The sequence below is a fragment of the Cervus elaphus genome, chromosome 4, assembly GCF_910594005.1.
Source record: "Cervus elaphus chromosome 4, mCerEla1.1, whole genome shotgun sequence".
Classification (NCBI taxonomy): Eukaryota; Metazoa; Chordata; class Mammalia; order Artiodactyla; family Cervidae; genus Cervus; species Cervus elaphus.
The window spans coordinates 39,977,188-40,001,055 of NC_057818.1; the positions used below are offsets into that span (position 1 = coordinate 39,977,188).

At 40.0% G+C, this 23,868-nt stretch overlaps 1 protein-coding gene across 3 annotated transcripts; it reads left to right on the forward strand.

The window, feature by feature from the left end:
• The first annotated feature begins 8,772 nt into the window (after positions 1–8,772).
• On the forward strand, positions 8,773–18,732 carry TAT (tyrosine aminotransferase). Of its 3 annotated transcripts, XM_043899008.1 has the most exons (13): positions 8,815–8,920; positions 9,513–9,759; positions 9,900–10,004; positions 11,732–11,799; positions 12,645–12,803; positions 13,026–13,164; positions 13,582–13,634; positions 13,931–14,083; positions 14,749–14,877; positions 15,199–15,282; positions 15,989–16,087; positions 16,833–16,993; positions 18,383–18,732. In XM_043899008.1, the coding sequence occupies exons 2-12, from the start codon at positions 9,525–9,527 to the stop codon at positions 16,971–16,973; spliced, it is 1,365 nt and encodes a 454-aa protein (XP_043754943.1). In that variant the 5' UTR covers positions 8,815–8,920; positions 9,513–9,524; the 3' UTR covers positions 16,974–16,993; positions 18,383–18,732. The 3 variants fall into 3 exon arrangements, with proteins under 3 accessions (XP_043754944.1, XP_043754943.1, XP_043754942.1); XM_043899009.1 differs by lacking the exon at positions 18,383–18,732 and having other exon boundaries at positions 8,773–8,920; positions 9,546–9,759; positions 16,833–17,880; XM_043899007.1 differs by lacking the exon at positions 18,383–18,732 and having other exon boundaries at positions 16,833–17,880.
• The last annotated feature ends 5,136 nt before the right edge of the window (positions 18,733–23,868 follow it).

Sequence of the window (23,868 nt, forward strand, 5' to 3'; positions counted from 1 at the left end):
TAACCAATGGTGGGTACTCCGTAAGCAGAGATGAGTCAATTACTGAATGAATATGGTAGAAAAATCTTCTCTGATTTCTATAGAAGTGGTTATTTTCGTGTTTTTTAAAACATATTTGTTTTCAGCAATAGCCACTGTTGGCTACATTTTCATGGCAGCTGGAGGTAAGACATGAATGGGGATTAAGAATTAGGAAGATAAGGTATGACGCCAGGAGCTGAGTCAGCTGGTAAATATTGAACAGCTATCAAAACACAATCAATTACAGAATAATTTTAATGTCTATCAGCAGATGAATGGATTAACAAAATGTGCTATATTCATCCAATGAAAACTACTCAGCCATGCAAGGAATGAAATCCTGATACTTGCTACAAATGGGTGAAACTTGAGGACATTATGTTAAGTGGAAGAAGTCAGACATGAAAGACTACTTATTATACAGTTCCCACTTATAAGAAATGTTCAGAATGGGCAAGTAGATTAAAGGTTGCTAGAGGCAAGGCTAAGATTGAGCAGTAGAGAGTGACTGCTAATAGGTACAGGATTTCTTTTTGGAATGATGGCAGTGTCTTGGAATTGGATGGTGGTGATGATTGTACAACCTTATGAATATACTAAAACCCAGTAAATCGTATACTTGGAAAGAATGGATTTTGCAGAGTACGAATTATATCTCAATTTTTAAAAACAGCCCCAAATAATATTTTTACTATTAGAAAAACAATGAGAAATTGTAGTCTTGAAACAGGCTGATGGATTGGAGCATAGTTTAGACACTCAGTTATTCTCAACACCAGAATGGCGAGAACACAGACTCATTTCTCAAGCATCTAAGCTTATTTGCCTGGTGACTCCCTCTGTAGGTACAAATGACACTCTTTCTTGATGAATGCTAAGAATTGGAGTTGGACTGAGGTCCTAGACATTCTCAAATGAAAGAACCCTAAGTTCTGAATAAGGGAAAATGACTGAGTTAATGTGAGAATGGTTGAAATGATTATGCAAAGTGCAAAATAAGCAGGTTGGTATTTATTTATTTGCTGAGCTCCATGAAAGAAGTAGCCAGCAGGTGCTTCAACCCACAAACAAATGAAAGCTTTATTTCCTCTTTAGCTTTTAGAGTCCTGACGGGAAGTGAATGGCCATAACGTTAAAAGCTCAACTTGCCTTCCCCTTTCACAATGAGAAAAACATCAGACAAATCCAAGTTGAGGAACATTTTATACAAAATAGTCAAGGTCATGAAAAACGAAGTCTGAGAAACTGTTCCAGATTAGAGGAAACTTTTTCGGATTAGATTAGACTCAGGGGACATGACCATTACATATAAAGTGGTCTTCTGGAGCAGACAAAGGATTTTAGTGGGAAAACCTAGTGAAATCTAAATAAAATGTGGAGTTTGGTGAATATTAATGGAGCAACATTTATTTCTTAGTTCTGATTAATAATATTCCATGTAAGATATTAAAAATAAGGGGAAAACTGGGTGAGGGAATGTGGGAACTCTTTGTACCATCTCCATACCTTTTCTGTAAATCTAAGTCTATTCTAAAATTAAACATTTACTTTAAATTTTAAAAGTTCAAGCAAAGTAACCTCTGTTCTGACAGCCTTCTCTTTATCTAGCTCACAGGTCTGTGGTTTGTATGTGGGTTGGTTTTTAATTACTTGATAGTGAATGTGGGAACAAACTGTGAAACCCTCTCTGTAAATGTAAGATGGCACCATGAATGAACAAAGCTCAACCTAGCCACCTATCCCCTCCTGAATCCCTCACCTCATCGTCTATAACTGGGCAAAGACTTGAGTTTCCTCTTATTGATCACCCCTTCTGCCATTCCTCTCCCTCTGGTTTATGTACTATTCACTGCCAGCTGGTGAGCAAGCATTGGGTATGGTTGATAGAAGGTATCAGGCCAGACCTGAATGAGGTTGTAAAGAAGTGTAAGGAATGCTCTTGACCTTGTACTTCCTCAGGGAGCTTACAGTCCACCAGGGGAGTTAAAACTTATGCATTCCTCTGTACCCAACAGATGAGTGATCACTGGGAATGATTCAGGATGGAAAGTTAGAAAATAACAAGTAATAAGTAAAAAAAGGTGAATCCTCCATGCTTAAGCCACATAATTGATTCATTATTTTCTTAAGGTTATCCCCAGTGACTCTCCATGGTTTTTTTTTTCTTTTCTTTCTTTCTTTTTTGATTTTTTTTTCTATTTGAGAGAGAAAGGACTGTATTTCTCAACTCACTTGGTCCAGTAAAGTGGGGCAGACTTGTGTAGTGGAATCTAGAACCAGATGGTAAGATTGGAACTGCAACTCACCATTCACTACTATGGGACTTGTTTTCATCTTTAAAATGAAAATGAAACAGGCCTTACTTCTGGGAGGGAGGTGAGGATTATGAGTTGATTTGAATAGAGTGTATCAAATGGTGCTGGTTACAGGATAAATAGCCATGAGCATAAACTCTTATGCCTGGGTCAAGAAAAGAAGGGTGTGGCAAGAGATGTATAAAAATGGGGGGACACAGGGTTATAGGTGATTCCTAAAAACCAGGTTCAAAAATTTTTTTTACAGTCTTAGTAAGACCACAGTATCATATGGAATACCAAATTCTGATATATAAGGCCTATGGATGTACCCCTAGGGAAAAATATTTCAGAATATTAATTGTGGGCAAAATAGTTAACAGTGCTTATCTCTGGATGGCTGGGGCTATTTTTAAAATACTTTCTTATTGGAAAATGAAAAGGTGGAAAGTAGAAAGGTGGTTGCCAAGGGCTGGGGGGAGGGGAGAGGGAGAATTGGTGTTTAATGGGTATAGAGTTTTAGATTTGCAAGATGAAAAAGTTCTGGAGAACTGTTGCACAAAGTGAATATACCTAACACTGCTGAACTTTATTCTTAAAAATGATGAAGATGGCAAATTTAATGTTACTTTTTTTTTTTGCCACACACACACACACAAACACTTTTCTATGGCAAATACAATAGTGTCATATTTAAGAACAAACTCAGTGCAAATTGTTTGATTTTTAAGTGAAAGCCTGAATGGTTGGTTGGTATGCCTTTTAGTGAGTGTTTCTACAGTTTACTGGGCCCTGACTGCCCGGTGAAGGTTAGCTGGTGGCCATTGGGCTCCATAAGCGTGGTTGGACCTTCTCTTTTATTCTCCCTGCTCCGCTTTCTATGGAGAGAAAATGTGAACTACAGAAGAGGGGTGTTACTGAAACTTGTTTGCTTTGTCTATTTTCCCTTCTCATCTGGGTTTGCTTGTCAGCTACTGAATGAGGGCGTGCCCAGGGGATGGCCTTCTGACCCAGCGGCCCCTGCTCCTTTCACACACCCTCAAGCCCTGCTGGTTCTGCGTCAGCTGCACTATTTGCAGGACCACCCTCAAAGACCCCGTGCTGCTGGCTGTTCTTTGATCTGTAAACCTGAGTCTGAGCCAGCTGGATTGAGACAGAGGAGGCTAGGCCAGTGATCTCAGAACTGCTGTTTTGTTGCCTTGCAGTACCTTATTTGGCCCAGGTCTCACCTAAGAAAAAATCCAGCCCCCGAGCAAGACAGGTGAGGGATTGCAAACAGGTAATTCACAAAATGTGAAGAGCTATTCAGTTCAGTCGCTCAGTCGTGTCCAACTCTTTGTGACCCCATGGACTGCAGCATGCCAGGATTTCCTGTCCGTTACCAACTTTCGGAGCTTGCTCAAACTCATGTCCATCGTGTTGGTGATGCCATCCAACCATCTCATCCTCTGTCGTCCCCTTCTCCTCCTGCCTTCAATCTTTCCCAGCATCAGGGTCTTTTCCAGTGAGTCAGTTCTTTGCATCAGGTGGCCAAAGTATTGAAGTTTCAGCTTCATCATCAGTCCTTCCAATGAATATTCAGGACTGATTTCCTTTAGGATTGACTGGTTTGATCTCTTTGCAGTCCAAGGGACTCTCAAGAGTCTTCTCCAACACCACAATTCAAAAGCATCAATTCTTTGGTGCTCAGCTTTATAGTCCAACTCTCACATCCCCATAGTTTTGACTAGATGGACCTTTGTTGGCAAAGTAATGTCTCTGCTTTTTAATATGCTGTCTAGGTTGGTCATAGCTTTTCTTCCAAGGAAGAAGCATCTTTTAATTTCATGGCTGCAGTCACCATCTACAGTGATTTTGGAACTCAAGAAAATAGTCTGTCACTGTTTCCCTTGTTTCCCCATCTATTTGCCATGAAGTGATGGGACCAGATGCCATGATCTTAGTTTTCTGAATGTTGAGTTTTAAGCCAATCTTTTCACTCCTCTCTTTCACTTTCATCAAGAGACTCTAGTTCTTCTTGGCTTTCTGCCATAAGGGTGGTGTCATCTGTATATCTGAGGTTATTGATATTTCTCCCGGCAGTCTTGATTCCAGCTTGTGCTTCATCCAGCCTGGCTTTTCACATGATGTACTCTGCATATAAGTTAAATAAGCAGGGTGACAATATACAGCCTTGACGTACTCCTTTCCCGATTTGGAACCAGTTTTTTGTTCCATGTCCAGTTCTGACTACATGAAAAATGACCACCCTCACTAAAATAAAAAGGAACAGAAATAACAACAACCTTTAATACACTTTTTTTTTCCTATTGATCAACTGAGCAAAGATTTTTTCAGAAAATAACTCTCAGGGTTTGCAAGCAATCGCTGATAGGAAGGTAAATAGCCATTCTGAAAGGAAGCTGGCAATGTGTGTCAAGAACTGTACAATTTTTCATTCTAGAATATAATTTTCCATAAAGGGTTAGGAAGATAGAAGAATTTAGTACGAGATAAAGGTGACATTTCAAATTAACAAAAAGAGACTTTCATTTTTGGTGATATTGAAGTCTGAAGGACCTGGAAGATCTCCAGTTATAAAAATATCTAGAAATGTTGGGTTAAATGTAACAAAATGCCTAACTGATCTCCAAAGATAAAAATGGAATGCCCAGAGGCCAAGCAATGAGAATGACTGAAAAGCAGAGGCACAGATGAGCTGACACCGCTGATGCCCCACCGAGATTATCAATTTGAATAATCTAAGACCCCTGGTTTAATGTTGAGGTGGGGACAGGAGACTAAGCCTGTTGGCTGTGTGGGTGTGTGGAAGAGCGAGTTGAACCTGAGTCTCCAGTGTAGTTGGGATCTTTGAAAGTTTAAACCTGGAGTGGCAGAATAGTCACAGTAGCTTTTAACTTTGAGACAGCCTCATCCTTGCTTGACTTAACTCTTGGAAAGGCCACTATCAAGAGGAAGGGCCTTAACCTCTGAGATTCTCTCCACCTGGAAAACCCCTGCCGTAACACTCAGTTGATTCCCTGTATCAGCCTTCAAGTTCTAATAGCTGGTCTGAACTCCAAGAAGTTGTCATGATAAGATATATTTGTGTTCTCTCTTCTTCCTATAGTCCATTATTTGATCAATTTGTCAGTTCTATCAGTGTTTGAAATATGATCCTACCTCAAGGAAATTATCCCACAAATTGCAGGATGCTCATAAAAATTCCCAATCATAAATAATAAGTGTATGCAATATGATTTATTTCTAATAGAAATAAAAATTGGAAGCTGCCCCATGTCCAAAAAGAGTGGACTGGCTAACTGAACATAATGTAGCCATTAAAAGGAATTAAGTTGCTCTCCATGTATGAAAATGAAAAGGATGTCCATACAACATATTACTGAGTTTTTAAAAAGCAAGCTAAAGAACAACATTGTTCAATAGAAATGGAATGCAAACCACATAGTAATTTCAAATTTTCTAATAGGAATATTTTTAAATGTCAAAAAGATAGAAATAGATGAAACTAATTTCAGTAATATACTTTATTTCACCCAATAGATTCAAGTATTATTTAAGCATGTAGTCAATATACAATTATTGGTGAGATATTTTACATTATTTATATAAGTCTTTGAAACCTGTTGTGTATTTCGCACCAGTGACACATCTCAATTCAGATAAAGCACATTTCAAGTACTCAATTGCCACTAAAGAATAGTGGTTACAATAAGAGACAGTGAAGCTGCAGAATGAACATATAGTATATACATCATTTTGAGCAACTCCAAAACCAGCTGTACCAGAACTGTGTAGACATAGAAAACACTTGGAAAGATAACCAAGAAATGGCCAAACTGGCTGTCTCTATGAAACTGGATTATGGGGAAAGAAGTTTTTAAGACTTTTAGTTCATAAACATCCGAATTTGAATTTATTATATGATTACATGTTATACTTTAATTACTAGATGAGTGAAAGCAAAACGTTTGCTGTCTTCAATGCGGTAAGTCCATGTATAGTAAAATTTACATTAAGGAGATAATAACATGTATGAACTGATATTTATATACAGTGATGCTCTTGGCAGCATTTCTTACAATAGTAAAAGCTAGACTCCACATCATGTCCAACAATAGGAAAATTATTCAATAAATTCTGATAATTCTCTATGATGGAATGTTTTTCAGAACATGAGAAAATATTCATGATATAATTTAAAAGTTCACAAAGCAAAACTACCCATAATATGGTCCAGCAGCTCTACACCAAGGTATATATTCAAGAGAATTGAAAACATATGTTCATACGAAAACCTGCATGTAAGTGTTAATAGCAGCATTATTTCTGATAGCCAAAAAGTGGAAACAACCCAAATGTCCAGCAGCTGATGAACAGGTGAACAAATCAAAATATTCACATAATGGACTACTATTCAGCCATAACAAGGAATGAAGTACTGAAACATGCTACAACTTGGAAAAACATTTGCTAAGTGAAAGATGTCAGACATGAAAGACGACATATTGTATGATGCCATTTGTGTGAAACATCAGGAATAGGCAAATCCATGGAGACAGAAAGTAAATTCGTGGTTGCTGGGGGCTAAGAAGAGGAAAATTGAGAGGGGCTAGTTAATAGGTATGGAGTTTCTCTCTGGAACAATGGAAAAAAAAAAGTCTTGGAATTAGATGGCGGCGATTGTCGCACAATGTTGTGAATGAACTAAAAATCACTGGATCTTACACTTTGAGATGGTGAATTTTATGTTATATAATTTTTTTCTCAATTTAAAAAATATGTACATAGAGCAAGACCCCAACTTTGTAGGGAAAAAGTAAAACTAATGTGTTAAGAGTGGTGGTAGATTATAAATGCTTTTAAATTTTTCTGATTTTCTCCAGCACACATATATTTTAAATGGAGGTGGTGGTGGAATAAATAGGTTTAGGAAAGGGTGGTCTCCTCTCTTGACAAGATCTATGTGTTTTGGAAACAGCACCATGTTCTCACTTGGCAACCTCACCAAGGGTACTAGATTCAGCCTGCGAAGCATATGTCTATCTGTAAAATGGTTAACTGTATTTAGTAAAACGGGCCATTTACCTGTGTATAGGGTGCCAAGTAGCAGACCTAAACCTTTCCTTTTCTGTCTTTTAGATGTGTTAGACATAGCTTTTTGAAACAAAGCAGTCTAGCTTGTCTGGCTCAGGGCTCAGGGCTTCATAATTAACCTACATTTTCTTTGACCTGGCTGGCTTCCTGCACCGGCTTGGTGCTTCTGCTTCTCCACTGGTGAGATGAAATGGTAAATGCTTGCTTCAGTGGAGTGGGGAAGTAACTACACTAGGTGAATTTTTCAAAGTACTAAGAGTTGGAAGGGACATATGTATACATAAGGCTGATTCTCATCATTGTGTGGCAGAAGGCAACAAAACATTGTAAAGCAATTAGCCTCCAATTTAAAAAATAAAGACATAAATAAATGGAGGGAAAAGAAGAAGATGGAAGGACCAGAGAAATAAAAGGTTATTCAACCCCAGTGGAGACTCAAATCATCAATAAACAGCTGAAGCAGACAGAGCTTATGAAACAACTCTCTGTCTCTCAATAAGTAAACGGATAGGATTTGAGCCATGGGGTGACTGAGGTTTCTCTTAACCCTTGGGTGGATGATACTTTTCATAGGCTCACAGGAATTCTGAGTTGTCTGCTGTGCTGGCTTAGCAAAGGTTTTTGTTTAGATCTCACCTGACATCTTATTTTTCCAATAACTCCATAACAGGAAAATTAAGAATTCACAGCATAAGGATAAAATTGCACAGGTTTTGGTTGCCTTAGATACTCTGTACTTTTTAAATGTTTATGGAGTGGGCCTTCATTTACTCTAGCTGCACAGTTTGTTCTAACTGGAGTAGAACTTTGTGGACTAACAAAGAAAGGAGCCCTAGATGTAGGAAATAAATAAGCAATGCTGCTGAACAAGTTGTAGAGCATGATCTCAGCTGTGTTTTGAAAATATATACAATTCTGTATCTATGTATCCATCATCTAATCTATCTTCTGTCTATCACCTATTTATCATCTGTAGATCTATTGATCTACTATCATCTATCTATCTTGATGAATGGATAGAAATGGCCAGATCATTACCACTGCCTGGTCCTTGCAAGACTCTCACTTTTTACTCTATACATTTCTGTACTATTAACATTTTAATAGGTCATTTTGTCACACAAAAAAAGATTTAATAAAAATTATCAACTGTAATCCTGACTACCTCTCTGACAATCCTTTCAAACATCTCACAGATTACCTGGAAAGAGTTAACACAGACAATTCCAGAAGGCTGAAGTGTTCAAATTCCTGATTTGGTGGTGGAGGTGGGAGGCAGGGTTAGAGAGAAAAAGCACCAAAAAGTGAGGAGGGGAGAAAAGAAGAGGGCTGGTTGCTGCGTTCTTACCTGAACCAATAGCATGAGAGTCTCAGGCTCAACGCCCATTTGTGGGACTATTTCAGGCATCAGAGGTTGCATCTGAATTCACCGTCCCTGCCACTTGTCAAAGAACTTAGGCAACTTCCTGGTTTGGCTGCTTGGAGGCTGCTTCTCCTTTACTGGGAAGGTAAAATCTCAAGCCTCAGCTAACCTTGTGATTTGGGATGCATGTTTCTTTCTTTGTGGTGTATTGATTTCTTTTTCCACAGGGCAGTAAGCTGCTTATAGAATAGGGCTTTATTTTTACTAATGATAATGTTAACAGTAAATTTCTAACAATATGGAATAGTTCTTCCTGATTATTCTTTGCATAGGACAAGACACAGTCTGTTGAAGTGTAAGGAGACTCTTTCTTGCATGGAATGGAAGGGATACCTACGCTTTCCTTATTTAACATTAGTTTTCATGTCATTCTTCCTTGGTTTTGCTGAGAGCATGGTTAAATTTTCATGGTGATGATGTAGCACATAGTGAATCTCACAGTAGATAAGCATTCAGTGGAACACTCTGCTAATATTGTAGAATGGTTATTTTGCTTATTTTCCATCTGAGTGAAAAGTCTTAAAATTGCCCTCATTCATTCAAAGCTGCTTTACATGTGAAAGGAGTTTGAAAAGAGATGTCCGGCCAAGTCACCCCAGTGTTTAGGTCCAACTGTAGCTGCCCCACTGGACTGTATCTGTTCTTAGAGTCACAGTGACCCCTTCTTTTCCCCATAGTCTTTGCTAGTCATGGACCCATATGTGATTCAGATGCAGGACCATGGCAGCCTCCCCTCAGTTCTGGATGTGCATGTCAACATCACTGGGAGAAGCTCCGTGCTGGGAAAAGTGAAAAGCAGGAAGGCCAGATGGTCCGTGAGGCCTTCGGACATGTCCAACAAAACTTTCAATCCCATCCGGGCCATTGTGGACAACATGAAGGTGAAGCCAAATCCAAACAAGACCATGATTGCTTTATCGATTGGTGAGTTGAGTACACTTAACCAAGAGCCAGGCATTGTTCCTCTCACCCCTATCCTCATGGGTTGGGCAGAGAGGATGGAAGTGGAGGGTGGGTTTGGGTACTGGGCGTGGAAGAATAACCTCTTGGTGGTTCTTGAAAAGGGGACCCTACTGTATTTGGAAACCTGCCGACAGATCCTGAAGTTACCCAAGCAATGAAAGATGCCCTTGACTCAGGGAAGTTTAATGGCTATGTCCCCTCCATTGGTAAGTTCCCTCTGAGACGCTAATCTGGCAGTTCCCAAATCTTCTGTGCTCTTCTGACAGTAATAAATTTCTAGAAGTTCTCTTTGCTTTCCCGATGCATAATTCCTAAGGAGAGGCTAAGATAATATGGCTGTTGAATTTGGGGAAAGGAGTCTCAGAATGTTTAACCTCAAGCCACCAAGGTCCAACTTCTTTGCTGGCTTCCTCTGGCACTGTGGCACCTCCCTGCTCTGGGTTCCCATTATGCACTCTGCTCAAATAACGCTCCTATCCTATCATTGCTCATTCTCCATGGAGGCCTTGAGTTTGGCTGCAGGGGCTTCTTGACAGAGCTGTCTAGCTCCTAAATCAATTTACTTACTGCCCTAGGTAAATACTTCTTGATGTTATTTCTCCTCCTCTGCACATTCAAGATTTATTTTAATTATGGTTCTGGTCACACTCTCAATGTGCTTGTTTCAAGGCAGAAACAAACAAAAACAACAGCAAAGAATGAGTTGTTCTATTAGAGGACAGAAGGTTGTTTAAGACAGGAATAAATTTATTTAGGTGTAACTCTCTCCATGTATTGAACATTCCTACCCTAAGCGTTTTGGTAAAATAAGTGACTCCTTTGTTTCGGTGTCACACACTCCCCCACTGTGTGTATGTGCAAAATAAAAATCAGCTTCATGCTAAAATAGAATTTAAAAACACTTTAAAGAGATATGAGGGACATGATTTTTAGGTTGATTATTTACATTTTATACAGCTTCATAAATAAAAATCAAAACAAAATAAGACTAAAATTTAGTTATAAAAAGAGTTTATACATAATGAAAGGGAATATGAAAAAGAATATATATAACTGAATCACCTTGCTGTAGAGCAGAAATTAACACCACATTGTAAATCAACTATTCTTCAATACAGTTTTTTAAAATGTTTATTATGACTTTTATGTTCAAAGTATTAAGAAACTGATTTAACCTGAAACCTAAAACCAAGTCTGCATTTGACAAATACTCAAAGGAAATGAACACTTCATGCCAAAGGAAACACAGATAATATTTATCTGTGTTTTTTATTAACAATTAAGGAAATGCTGATTAATTTCAAGAGAATTATCTGTACCTATTAAGTTAACAAACATTAGGAAATATTGCCTCTAGCTTTGGTAACTGAAGATAATCTTTTTGGACAGCAATTCTGTAAAACATTATAATTGGTATGAAACTGTCTATACTTCAAGCTTGCAAGCCAACATTTGGAAACATTGCATGAGAATATAATTTAAAAGGAAAATATTTTAATTTAAATATAAAAGGAAAATACTAATAGGTATACAACACAATGTGAAAAAGTTAAAATGAACCCAGTGTAACACACTCATTAATTACAAGTTTTCAAATATAATCCCTGAAAGGGATTTAAGAATAATCTAAATCCTGTATTTTAGATTAAATAATCTAGAAGAAAATAAAACATAATCACAGTAACCGAGATGCTGCAGAGTATTTTATAGTTTGGTGAACTCTTTTTGTTATTATTTATACATTTGTGTGCTTATTATAAAATTATAAGGTATAAAGTTAATCTCCTTTAACTATAGTGACTGAGAGCTTAACCGAATGCTATGTGCTCTGGTCTGGGACAGAAGGTAGCCTTGAAGACCTGTGACTTAAGGGCATCGCTGTCAGCTATGGGATGAAAACTTCCAGCTTTCTCCTTCTGCTCTTTTCTCTCAGGCCACTTATCCAGCCGGGAGGAAGTTGCTTCTTATTACCACTGTCCCGAGGCACCCCTGGAAGCTAAGGTGAGCCCTAGACAAGGTGCCTGCTCTGAAGCAATACCAGGCAAACTCTACCCTTTGTTTCTGTTCCGTGAGGAATAAGGGTTTCAAGGGAAACAAAAACTAAGGATAATTTCCCTTTGGCAATTCCAGGACTTTTTATACAGGGAGGCCACTAGTCAGCATGTTTAATGTAATTATAGTATGATAATAACATTGCATACAACTTATGTGATGTCTGTCTCAAGGAGGCTCAAAGGACTCAGAGGTCACCCTATATGTGATTCTCTGCAAAAGATAATTGAAAAACAGTAATTCATATATACCAAATAATCGAAAAATTTAATTTTACCAATAGGGTCTTTTATTAATCTGTAGTTCCCTTCACTTACCTAAGGTCACTTAGATGGGACGATCGAGTTTCCATGGCATATTGGACTGATGGCAGGGTCAAGTTTAAATGCCCTCCACTCTGTTGTTTATAGGGTGGAGGTCAACATTTCTTAACCTTAAGGGGAGCCCTTTGTAGTTCAGAAGACAGCCATGCTTCAAATCTCTGGTCAAAAGTAAATAAATAACCAGGTGAAAAAGTCCAAGGTCATAATGACCTCTCATGGAGGTCTGCTGAGTCACAGCCAACCTGTCCTTTTTAAAGTGATTTATTTAAGTGGCCAGCATTTTCAACAACCTCTAGATATGGACATATATAAACATATCCGTTTCTTTCAATTTTGGCCTAGTACAGTCCCCACTACTTTACATAGGATTTTTAAAAGTAAGCTAATTTTTGCTTCCCACTCACTCATCTGATAATCCCTTTTCTCCTGTTGCTGTTGGAACCCCTAACAAAACAAAACTTTTCTTCATAGGATGTCATTCTGACAAGTGGCTGCAGTCAGGCTATTGAACTATGTTTGGCTGTGTTGGCCAACCCAGGGCAAAACATCTTAGTTCCAAGACCCGGCTTCTCTCTCTACAGGACTCTGGCTGAATCTATGGGAATTGAGGTCAAGCTCTACAATTTATTGGTAAATGACTTTTTAATTTTAGATACAAATTATATAATTTTAGATACAAATGCTCAATTACTACTTCATAAAAATACATGACCATTATCTTAGCAGAAAAAGATTTGGAAAGTCTGAGGCCACAGACACGTTTTGTGACTTATATTATACCTTTGAGAGAAGTGAGTAGTCTTCCTAAATTTTTCAGAATCATCTTGGTCTCACTTTTTTTTCCCTCCCCAGCCAGAGAAGAATTGGGAAATTGACCTGAAACAACTAGAATCTCTGATTGATGAAAAGACAGTTTGTCTTATTGTCAACAATCCATCAAACCCTTGTGGGTCAGTGTTCAGTAGACGTCATCTCCAGAAAATTTTGGCAGGTAAGTCCAACAGATTTCACTTGACAGGAAAGAAGTTGGGGATGGAATCCTTTAGCTGTTTCCTGGAGTGAGAAAGAAGTCCTTTACTAAGTTCCAAGACTAGGATAGAGGTTGGAGGGCTCCACTGGGGTCCCTAGTGAGTGGTGTGCCCCTGCAAAGGTAGAAAGAAGGAGAAAAAGACTTGCCTCTTTATCACTCCCCTCATATGGAAGAAAGGATTTGAAATATCTAGTTAATTAAACAGCAAATTCAGGCTCTGTACCCTGGAAGGCTCTGTACCATGAGAAGAATTTGTAGTTCTTAAAGAGGAAGACAAAACCCACAAACATGAAGTGTAAAGTATAAGCCCAGATAAACATTTAAGTGCTAAGGCAATTCACATTAAAAATGACATCAGCATGTTTCTCTTATTTTCAGTGGCTGCAAGGCAGTGTGTCCCCATCTTAGCTGATGAGATCTATGGAGACATGGTGAGTCTTGGGCAGAATCTAATTATTTCATTCATTCCCTAGAGTCAGGGGTTGTACATATTACTGGGCTGGGACCAGCTTCCTCATTTTAGGCTTCTTTTAACCCAGACAAGACACTAGGTTAAATGTTTCTGGATAGTTCCCTTTGAAGCTTCTTGAGATCCCAGTCATGCTTCAGGGTAGAAAGAGCCTGTAAATCTGAGGCTCTGTGCTTAATGATATAAGGAAAATTTGGGGAGGCATGGGATTTGGAGGGAAGCCAAAAAACAACTGTAAGAAGCACCTCTTCTCCTCAGGTGTTTTCAGATTCCAAATTTGAGCCTCTGGCCACCCTCAGCAGCAATGTCCCCATCCTATCCTGTGGAGGGCTGGCCAAGCGCTGGCTGGTTCCTGGCTGGAGGATGGGCTGGATCCTTATCCATGACCGAAGAGATATTTTTGGCAATGAGGTAAGAATATATATATATATATATATATTTTAAACATTTATTTATTTGTTTACTTATTACTTGCTTACTTTATCTCACTGTGGTGGTATAGATGTGAGATTTTCCTTCCTTGGCCCTGTGGTTCTGTGTGCCTGGAAAGACACTGGATAAAGATAGTACTAGTTATTTCTCTCCAGAACTCAGTTTTTCTGTGTTGGTGAGGAAGTTCCATCTACCTCCAATTTTATTACCACAAAAAAAGAAGTGACAAGCAGTAATGATCCCTAATACTATTTGTGCAAGGTGCCAGTGCTTTATGTACTTTATTTCAATGTAATTCTCCCAACAACCCTGTGAGGCCAGTATTAGTATTATCTCCATGTTATAGCTGATAAAAATGAACTCAGATAGGTTGTACAGTTTTCTCAGTCACACACCCAGTCAGTGTGTGGCAGAGCTGGGCTACAATCCCAGGTGGTCTGATTTAAGAATGACACAAGGCACCACCACGTCTCCAGATATCAAAAACTAACCCTAACTCTGCCTAGATAGAAGATAACAACAACAAAAAAAAATTAAAAATAAATAAAAATAAATATTTTATAGAAAGAATGGTCAGAGCAAGAATCTCCACAGCAGGGATGCTTAAGAAAGGCTAAATAATGTGTTTGCTGGGGGGCTTTTAGATCCGAGATGGGCTGACGAAGCTAAGTCAACGGATCCTGGGCCCCTGCACCCTTGTCCAGGGAGCTCTGAAAAGCATCCTGTGTCGCACCCCTCAAGAGTTCTACCACAACACTCTAAGCTTCCTCAAGGTAAGGGCAGCCTGTGGCCTTCCACTCTGGGAGTCAGGGAATGCCTCCAGTGGAATTTTGAGCCATTATGGCTTCCTTCTGGCTTCCAAGCCAGAAGGTGGCATCATTGTCAACATTCATCTATACATTTCTCTAACTTCTGGCAATCCACTCTGCTCCTGGCCTAAAGCTGTGAGTGGGCAGAGTTTTTTTTTATTGTTAACTCCTTATGCCAGCAGAGCAAAGGCATTTTCCCTGCCTTTGATGTGGGCTGTCTTTTTAATGACCCAGTTTTTCTTTAGCTTAAGTTTTCATCCTTGATGTCTCTGCCTCTTTTCATAGTCCAATGCAGATCTCTGCTATGGGGCATTGGCTACCATCCCCGGACTCCGGCCCATTCGCCCTTCTGGGGCCATGTACCTCATGGTGAGTATGTGGTGGCAGGCACCTGGTGGCAGGTGAGGGAAGCCAGTCTGCAGCGCTCCAAGGACAACCAGATGGGCCCCCGAGCCAGTTTAGGAACTGCCTTGTTCTGAATTGTCCCACTGACATGGTTTAAACTCAGTGCTAAAAAAAGAAAGGAAAAAAAAACCTCTTAAAATGACAACTTTTCAATACAGAGAATTATTTTATATGTAGATACAGAGATGATAGGACACAAATAAGAGGCTTTCCACACTACTGTAGTTCTCAACCAGGAGAGATCTGGTTCCCTCAGAGTGTTTGGGGATATATAGGAATGTTGTTTTCAGAAGGACTGAAAAGTGCTCTTGGCATCTTGTAGGCCAGCAATGCTGAATATTTTTCAACGGGCAGGTTAGTTCCATGCAATTAAGACTAGCCTGGCCCATAGTACCAATAGTGCCTTTTTTAAGGAACACTAGCATCCTATTTTCAGCTTTCACTTATCAGCATCCAAGAAAGAACCCTTCAATAAAATAAAATATTAATATGAATATATCCTGTCTTCCCTATGAGAAATTCCACAAGCCATAAGAGCAAGAACTCTTCGTTATCAGTAGTGGAATTCCAAGATATTTTTTAGAGCAGTCCCTGCCCTGATTTCTGGCATAGGGAGATGGCCTGTTTTCCCTTCTTATGATCAGTTTGCCTTTCCCTGTTATTGGTATAGGTTGGAATTGAGATGGAACATTTCCCAGAATTTGAGAATGATGTGGAGTTCACAGAGCGTTTAGTTGCTGAGCAATCCGTCCACTGCCTCCCAGCAACGGTGAGTGCTTACATCCCTCTCAGGTTTCTCTAGAAACTCTCAATGGTGTATAGTGCCTTGGGAGCTCTCCCTGAGCTGGTCTTTAGCCTTTTCCTCCCCCAACAAAGTGTACAGTTGGCCTTTATATGTGCAGGTTCTACATCCAAGTATTCAACCAACTGGGGATGGAAAAATATTAGAAGAAAAAAAATTCCAGAAAGTGCCCCAAAGCAAAACTTGAATCTGCTGCGGCCTGACAACTATGTACATAGCATTTACATTGTATTAGGTATTATACATAACCCAGAGATTATTTAAAGTACACAGGAGGATGTATGTAGGTTATGCAAGTACTATGCCATTTTATATACAGAACTTGAGCATCCTCGGATTTTAGTACTCTCGGAGGTTATGGAACCAACCCCCGTATGGATACTAAAGGACTACTGTACTCTTTTTTGAAAAGATTCTTACTGGTGGGTGTCATGACCTCTATTTAAAATTTGTTTCTTCCTCATCATTATCCCATATGATTCAGGAAGAAAAATTGTAGTTGGACATTCTAAATGACAGGAAATCAAGCTTGTCCCACAAATTCCTTTTAAGATAAATTAACTCAGTTACTGGTTCAGCTTCTCAGTGGTGGGAACTGTTAGCCCTGGGTAAATGGTGTTGCTGCCTCTTGCTGATTAGGGCCCTGGCCATACTAGGGTGGTCTAGTCACTGATTCAACTGCTCTGAGAATAATAGGCTTTTATTTTTGCAGTGCTTTGAGTATCCAAATTTCTTCCGAGTGGTAATCACAGTCCCTGAAGTGATGATGCTGGAGGCCTGTAGCCGGATCCAGGAGTTCTGTGAACAGCACTACCATTGTGCTGAAGGGAGCCAGGAGGAATGTGACAAATAGGATGGAGTCCATTCTCCTGAGTACGTGTTCCGTCTGGCTGGGGAAACTGGACTAAGCCCTGCTGCCCGTCCAGGAATCAGGTGCTCCTGCTGGGAGAGGAGCCTCACAAACACCATGTCAAGGGCAGAGAATTGCTCTGGCTTTTCCCCAGCTATAGCCGCACACACACACTCTAAACCCCAGATTTCATCTCACTGTGCTCTGCTGGAGTTACTAATTCATTAACCCGCCCCTCTCCCATTTGACTTCCTCCTTTTATCTTGAGAGTACCAGGTGAACAAAGTTGCCCAGGAAACAGCAGGGACAAGAAAATCAAGAGCTTAGGATTTGAGAAACAAAAGATTGAGGGAACTCGTGCCCCCAACTATTTCCTCTTACTCTAAGTAAGAACACACTCTCTCTAGTCAGGTTTGAAGCCCAACTTTTCTGGCTCACTTCAGGTATACCTCACTGTATGTAGTAGTGCTAGAAGGAAAGAAGTTGGGGATACATGTATTTGGTTAATTTTAATTTGGTTAAATTTAAGAAAATTTGCCAATTTGAAGGATACATTACAGAAACTTGATTTTTTGGTAGAGAATTATTTTGTGACACAAATAAATTTAATTGATAGAGTTTCTAAATATAGATATATGTATATCAGGCTTTCTTAAAATGAAGGCATATATGTACTAAAAAAAAGGAGGAATCACAGGACCTTCCAGAAATGCTGCTGTGTAAGGGCCAGAATTATCCTCACTTGTCAGTGTTATACAATCATTACTTTTGCTGTAACATTGATACTGATTGATATATATTATCTTTTCATATGTTTTCTAAGACACATTTATATTGACAAGATCTTTTATTTTGCCAAGGGCATAAATTATTGTTTTTCTTTTTTTATTTTAATAAATTTTACTAAGTATTCTGTTCTGTGATGCCATTTTTCTCCTCTGTGGGGAATTTCTATCCCCAGGTGCTGCTTATTGCTCAACCTGGTTGATGTATTACCCACTAGGTTTCATTTATTTCTTTGTTGCCTAGATCCACTAACCACTTACTGGGTAACAAGCTGAACTGGTTCAGCTAACCAAGAGAATGAGGTGTGTCCAGGATATTTTTTCAATATGAGCTTTTTGTCTGCAAATCCTCTTAGGCACAGTTGCCTAGTTTTTTTTTCCTCACCATTCCCTTGGAGGAGGGAACCTGAAGTTATCTTACAAGGTTAGGGGAAGGAATGTATCATAATCATCCTGGAGATTCCTTACTAAGGGATGTTTTCCTTGTCTAGAATAGGAACTTCGAGTCCCAACCCTGCCAGCCACACTCAATTAACTTCCTTTACAAAAATAAACATCAAATGTCCCCTTCCAATCTAGCTGGACTTTAGTGAAATCAACTAAAATTTACCCTTCAATTTTCCTCAGCAAATCCAAAAGGAATATACAAGTGATTGAGAGGATAAAAATTTGTTTCCTGTATGCCAACCCTGCCGACTTTTTGAAAATTCCTGGCTCTTTTCCTGTACTTCCCGCCCCAATTCCCAAGGATGTTTGTCCAGAAATAAACAGGAAAACTTAGTGGTTTACACAAAACGTTTTATCTTCATACATAATGTATAATTCTATCCAGCATTACGGCATCTAGATAGACGTCTTAAGTTTCCAAATTTCCTTGATATCTACATTTTGGTAAGGGAGTCAAATGAACATTCAAAGATTAAAATACACACACGTATTGGACAAATTTCAAACAATGCAAAAAACCACAAAAAACCCAAAACATTCATGCCCATCCTTCAGCCACCCATTTCTCTCCTGAGGTAATCACAGTGGCAGTTGCTGTCCGGTTCTTCGAGATTATTCTGTGTACACGTAAATGTTTACATTAATTTTTCCTTCTTCTCTTTTTTTTTCCTTCAAAGTTAACTATTACTTGGTCTTCCCTGGTGGCTCAGACGGTAAACAATCTGCCTGCAATGCGGGAGACCTAGGTTTGATCCCTGGGTTGGGAAGATTCCCCTGGAGGAGGGCATGGCAACCCACTCCAGTATTCTTGCCTGGAGAATCCCCATGGACAGAAGAGCCTGGTGGGCTACAGTCCGTGGGGTCGCAAAGAGTCGGACACGACTAAGCACAACTTTCTAATTCAGCTTCCTATGGAAATAAAAGGAGGATGACATTTCTGAGGTGTCCATCACATCATGGGTGATCCTAGACTTAAAAAAAAAACGGGGAACCATTGGTCGGGGCTGCTTCCAAACAAGATTAAAATTCTCAAAAGACAATTTCCAGCCGCTTTGCGGATGGCGACAGCAGGGCGTCCGACTATGCGAGGATAAAACGAAGGATGCGTTTTAACAGTTCGCAGACAAGGGCTCGCGACTGTGAAGTCTAACCAAAGCATCGTTTACCTGGTAACTGGCGAGTTATCACTGACCCGATACCACAATCCCACTCTAGTCCCTAGCAACCACGAACGCCCGGGTACGCACTGGGTTGGCGGCTTTCGAAGACCGGGGTTGGGGAGTGAAGTGGATGTTGTGGACCGTGGGGAAAGAACCCACGCCTGCGCAGGCGCAGATTCGGGGGGAAGGGGGAGGGGTGGTGCGCGCCATACTGCTCAGGGCGCATGCGCAATCTGGCGCTAGGGTGCGTACTCTGAAAGCAGACGGCGGCCATAATTTGCCTCTGTAGGTGAGGCGGTTATTTCTCCTCAGTCTTCTGTATTGTTTCCTCTTTAGTCTGTTTCCTGACCGCACGCCTTGAGAGAGTCCCTTCCTCCCCGCTCTCCCCCCTCCCTTTCGGGCCCCGCCAGGCGGGAGGCTTCCTGCAAGTCGACAAGTTATCCCTAGGTATTGTGAACACCTATTAACCAGTCCTAGCTCTAGGCAGGTGCCAGTAAATTCCCTGAGTTGTGAAACGGAAAAAGAAATTCCTAGTAGCTGTTGTCAGTTTTCAGAAGTATGGTCCCTGGAACTTTTCTTCAAAGAATCTTGCTTTTCACGGTCCCGAGTACCTGACATACGTGTTTGGATTTCTACTGAGCCAGAAAGATGAATCCTCCGCTGAACTCCACGCACACCACACATTACTGTGCTTGGGGGGCCAAATTTTAAGTACCCTAAAGGTTGAATTATCGAATTCTTTGGAGAAGTGAGTTTCAGGGACATGATGTTCATTTTTTTTTCCCATTTATTTTTATTAGTTGGAGGCTAATTACTTTACAATATTGTAGTGGTTTTTGCCATACATTGACATGAATCAGCCATGGATTTACATGTGTTCCCCATCCTGATCCCCTCTCCCACCTCCCTCCCCATCCCATCCCTCTGGGTCTTCCCAGTGCACCAGCCCTGAGCCCTTGTCTCATGCATCCAACCTGGACTGGCAATCTGTTTCACACTTGATAGTATACTTGTTTCAATGCTATTCTCTCAGATCATCCCACCCTCACCTTCTCCCACAGAGTCCGAAAGTCTGTTCTATACATCTGTGTCTCTTTTTCTGTTTTGCGTATAGGGTTATCATTACCATCTTTTAAAATTCCATATATATGCGTTAGTATACTGTATTGGTGTTTATCTTTCTGGCTTACTTCACTCTGTATAATGGGCTCCAGTTTCATCCATCTCATTAGAATTGATTCAAATGTATTCTTTTTAATGGCTGAGTAATATTCCATTGTGTATATGTACCATAGCTTTCTTATCCATTCGTCCGCTGATGGGCATCTAGGTTGCTTCCATGGACATGATGTTCATACTCTTACTTTAAACAATTTGCAGATGGGTTTCATGTGGTGATATAGAAACCTCAAATCTGGATTCTCTCTGTGGGTTAGATTATTGCACAGCACCTTCTGAAGAAAGGGTCGCTTTCTGATATTCCAGTTGAGGTGTCTTAGGTAGGAAGGAGGTGATGCCAGTTCTGGGAAGAAAAGAGTCTGCGAATGAGCATGCGGGTCTTAATTTTTGTCAACGTTTCAGACATAGAAAGTAATTCTTGCTCCTTGAGACATTTACTCATTTGAAAATTGAAATGCAAAAGTACATTATCCACTGTTTAAAAAATAAAACCACAGGGACTTCTTGCTTTAGCAGCACATGTACTAAAATTGGAACAAGATAGAGAAGATGAGCATAGGACCAGCAATCCGAATTCAACAGCAGATTTGACCAAGTGGGATTTATTCCTGGAATATGAGAATGGTTCTACACTGACTGAAAAAAATCAGTCAATGCAATAAAGCACAATAATAGAATGAAGGACAATCATACCACAGTCAACACAATTTTAGAATATCCCCCAATGCCCCTTCTATTTGTCTTTTCTGTTATTAAAACTCCTGGATTAGGATCACTTCTCATGTGAATTTCTCAGCTTGGGGTTCCAGACCATTCAGGTAGGTAGAATGCAATTGAACACCAAATCCATCTGAAGGAATGCCTATGGTTACAGATTCTCATGGGAGAGGTTTTTTTATATTCCAAAAGGCAGACCAAGAGAGGTTAATTTTTAATTCATCCTTTTGTTCAAGCTTAGCATTTGGAGGGTCCTGATTTCACGCAGAGTTTAAATTCCGACTCCCTGCCTTACTTGAGCCGAAGGCCTCCTCTCCTCATCTTAAAATCCAAACCTCTTGATTACTGAGATGTGTGCTGGGTTCAGTTGCTCAGTTGTGTCTGATTCTTTATGATCCCACGGACTGTAGCCCACCAGGCTCCTCTGTCCATGGGATTTGTCTGGCAAGAATACTGGAATGGGTTGCCATTTCCTCCACCAGGGGATCTTCCCCACCCAGGGATCAAACTGGTGTCTCTTGCATTGGAAGGCGGATTCTTTACCACTGAGTCACTTGGGAAGCCTGGTTACTGAGATAGCACCAGCATAACCATACTCTTTTCAAAAAAAAAAAAAAATTAGTTTTGACTGCATTGAGTGTTTGTTGTGGCATGCAGGGGCTTCTCTCTAGTTGAGGTGGGCAGGCTTCTCTTGTTGCAGAGCACAGGCTCTAGAGCAAGAGAGCTTTAGTACTTGTGGAAACTAGTTTCAGTAGTTGTGGCATGAGCAGGCTTAGTTCCTGGACCAGGGATCAAACCCTCGTCCCCTGTTTTGGAAGGCAGATTATCAACCACTGGATCTTCAGGGAAGTCCCAACCATACTCTTTTTTTTTTTTTCCTTCTAGTTTTTAGTTCTCTCTTTGTGATCCTTGAGAGGTAACCTTACCTTCTTGCAAAATTAGCTCTGAATCTGAAAGTATGTCTTTTATATTTGATTTAACATATCTAGGTGTTTTGAAGCCCACATATTTATTTTCACGTTATCTGGTTTGTGATATTGTTATAGAAATTCCCATACTTTTTGGTCCCTCCCACCTCTTGCTTCCTCCTTCCATTATTTTCCCCTGGAATTCTTCTTCCATGGCAGATAAAATTTTGTGCCATTCCCAAATTGTTGAGAATATTTCCTTCACCTTTTTCCCTTAAGTGTAACTTGGCTGTTTCCTGAAAGAGAGTGCCATCCTTTCAGCCTGTTTGAAATTGCTTTTTTTCTCAGTCTAGAAGTCTCATTTGAAAAGACCCTGATGCTGGGAATGATTGAAGGCAGGAGGAGAAGGGGACAACAGAGGATGAGATGGTTGGATGGCATCACCAACTCAATGGACATGAGCTTGAGTAAGCTCCGGGAGTTGGTGATGGACAGGGTGCCTGGCGTACTACAGTCCATGGGGTCGCAAAGAGTTGGACACGAGTGACTGAACTGAACTGAACTGAGAAGTCTAACATATTGATTGTCCTCTCAGGATCTCTGTTCTCTGAGTCACACAATAACTATGCTTTAACATATAGGCTATAACACAACATTGTAAATCAATTATACTCCAATAAAAATTTAAAAAAATAAAATATAGGCTATATTACTTTATAACCTTTCTGTATACTCTGTTTACTTAGGACCTTGACATGTGGGAAATTTCAGTATTTCTGTGGATAATCCAACCAACACCTATTAAGGCCTCCTGCCTATCTGGCTGTAAATCCTACCCCTATTATGGCCACCCACTCCCACAGCCACACCTTTGTTCCTTAAGGTGATCTTGAACTAGACTATTTTAGGAATCTTAAACCTTGATGTATAAGTAACTCCCTACAATTTGCTTGCCCTCCAGCTTGATCACAGTTTATACTTAGACATTATTCAATATTCTGATCTCTCCACACTTTTCTCCCAAGTCCATCAACTCCCCTGCATTGTTGTTATTCTAGTTTTTTTCCAACATTTACCCCTGATGCAGTACTCAGCCACATTCTTGCTAGCCACTTGAACTTCTCAGCTTCCTTAACTTTGTGTAGCATCTGCTGTGGGCAGTCTTTATCAGAAATTAATCTAACCCTGAACCCTCTCCATTTCTATACCCCACTCCCTGCCAAAAAAAGGGTAAATTGGTGCTATTGGTACATGGTCTCCAGCCTCACTTTGAAAATCCTTTTACTAGTGCTGCTTTAGAAGCCTTCAGTTGAAGATGGCAGAGCACAGAATGGAAGGAGCCCAAGTGCCTGAATTATTACTTAGAGGGGAGGACCACATCAATGAGGATGTTTACTTCCCCCATATGCTTCACCAGGGGGCATACAATACTAGTTTGTCCCAGGATTGTTGATGCTAAATTCAATCACTTAGTTAAAGTGGTGTTACCTAACAGAGCTGTGATGGGGGATTAAATGAAAGACCCAGGGGGCCTGGTTCATAAACCTTACTTTTTCCCCATTCCCTGTCAGTCTTCACTTTGGGCAGATACACGTTCTTGACTACACTTTCCCACCACAAGTGCCTCTTGGTGGGACTGGTAGTTATCACTAACTTGAGTCAGAAATTACTTAAAAAAATGTTTATTAAAACATTTATGTTT

Excerpts from the sequence above, each read along its gene's own strand:
- TAT (XM_043899008.1), top strand. The coding sequence starts at position 9,525 with ATGGACCCATATGTGATTCAGATGCAGGACCATGGCAGCCTCCCCTCA. Across the intron at positions 12,804-13,025 it reads TCAAGCTCTACAATTTATTG|CCAGAGAAGAATTGGGAAAT; the intron begins GTAAATGACTTT and ends TTCCCTCCCCAG. Across the intron at positions 15,283-15,988 it reads CTGGGGCCATGTACCTCATG|GTTGGAATTGAGATGGAACA; the intron begins GTGAGTATGTGG and ends TTATTGGTATAG.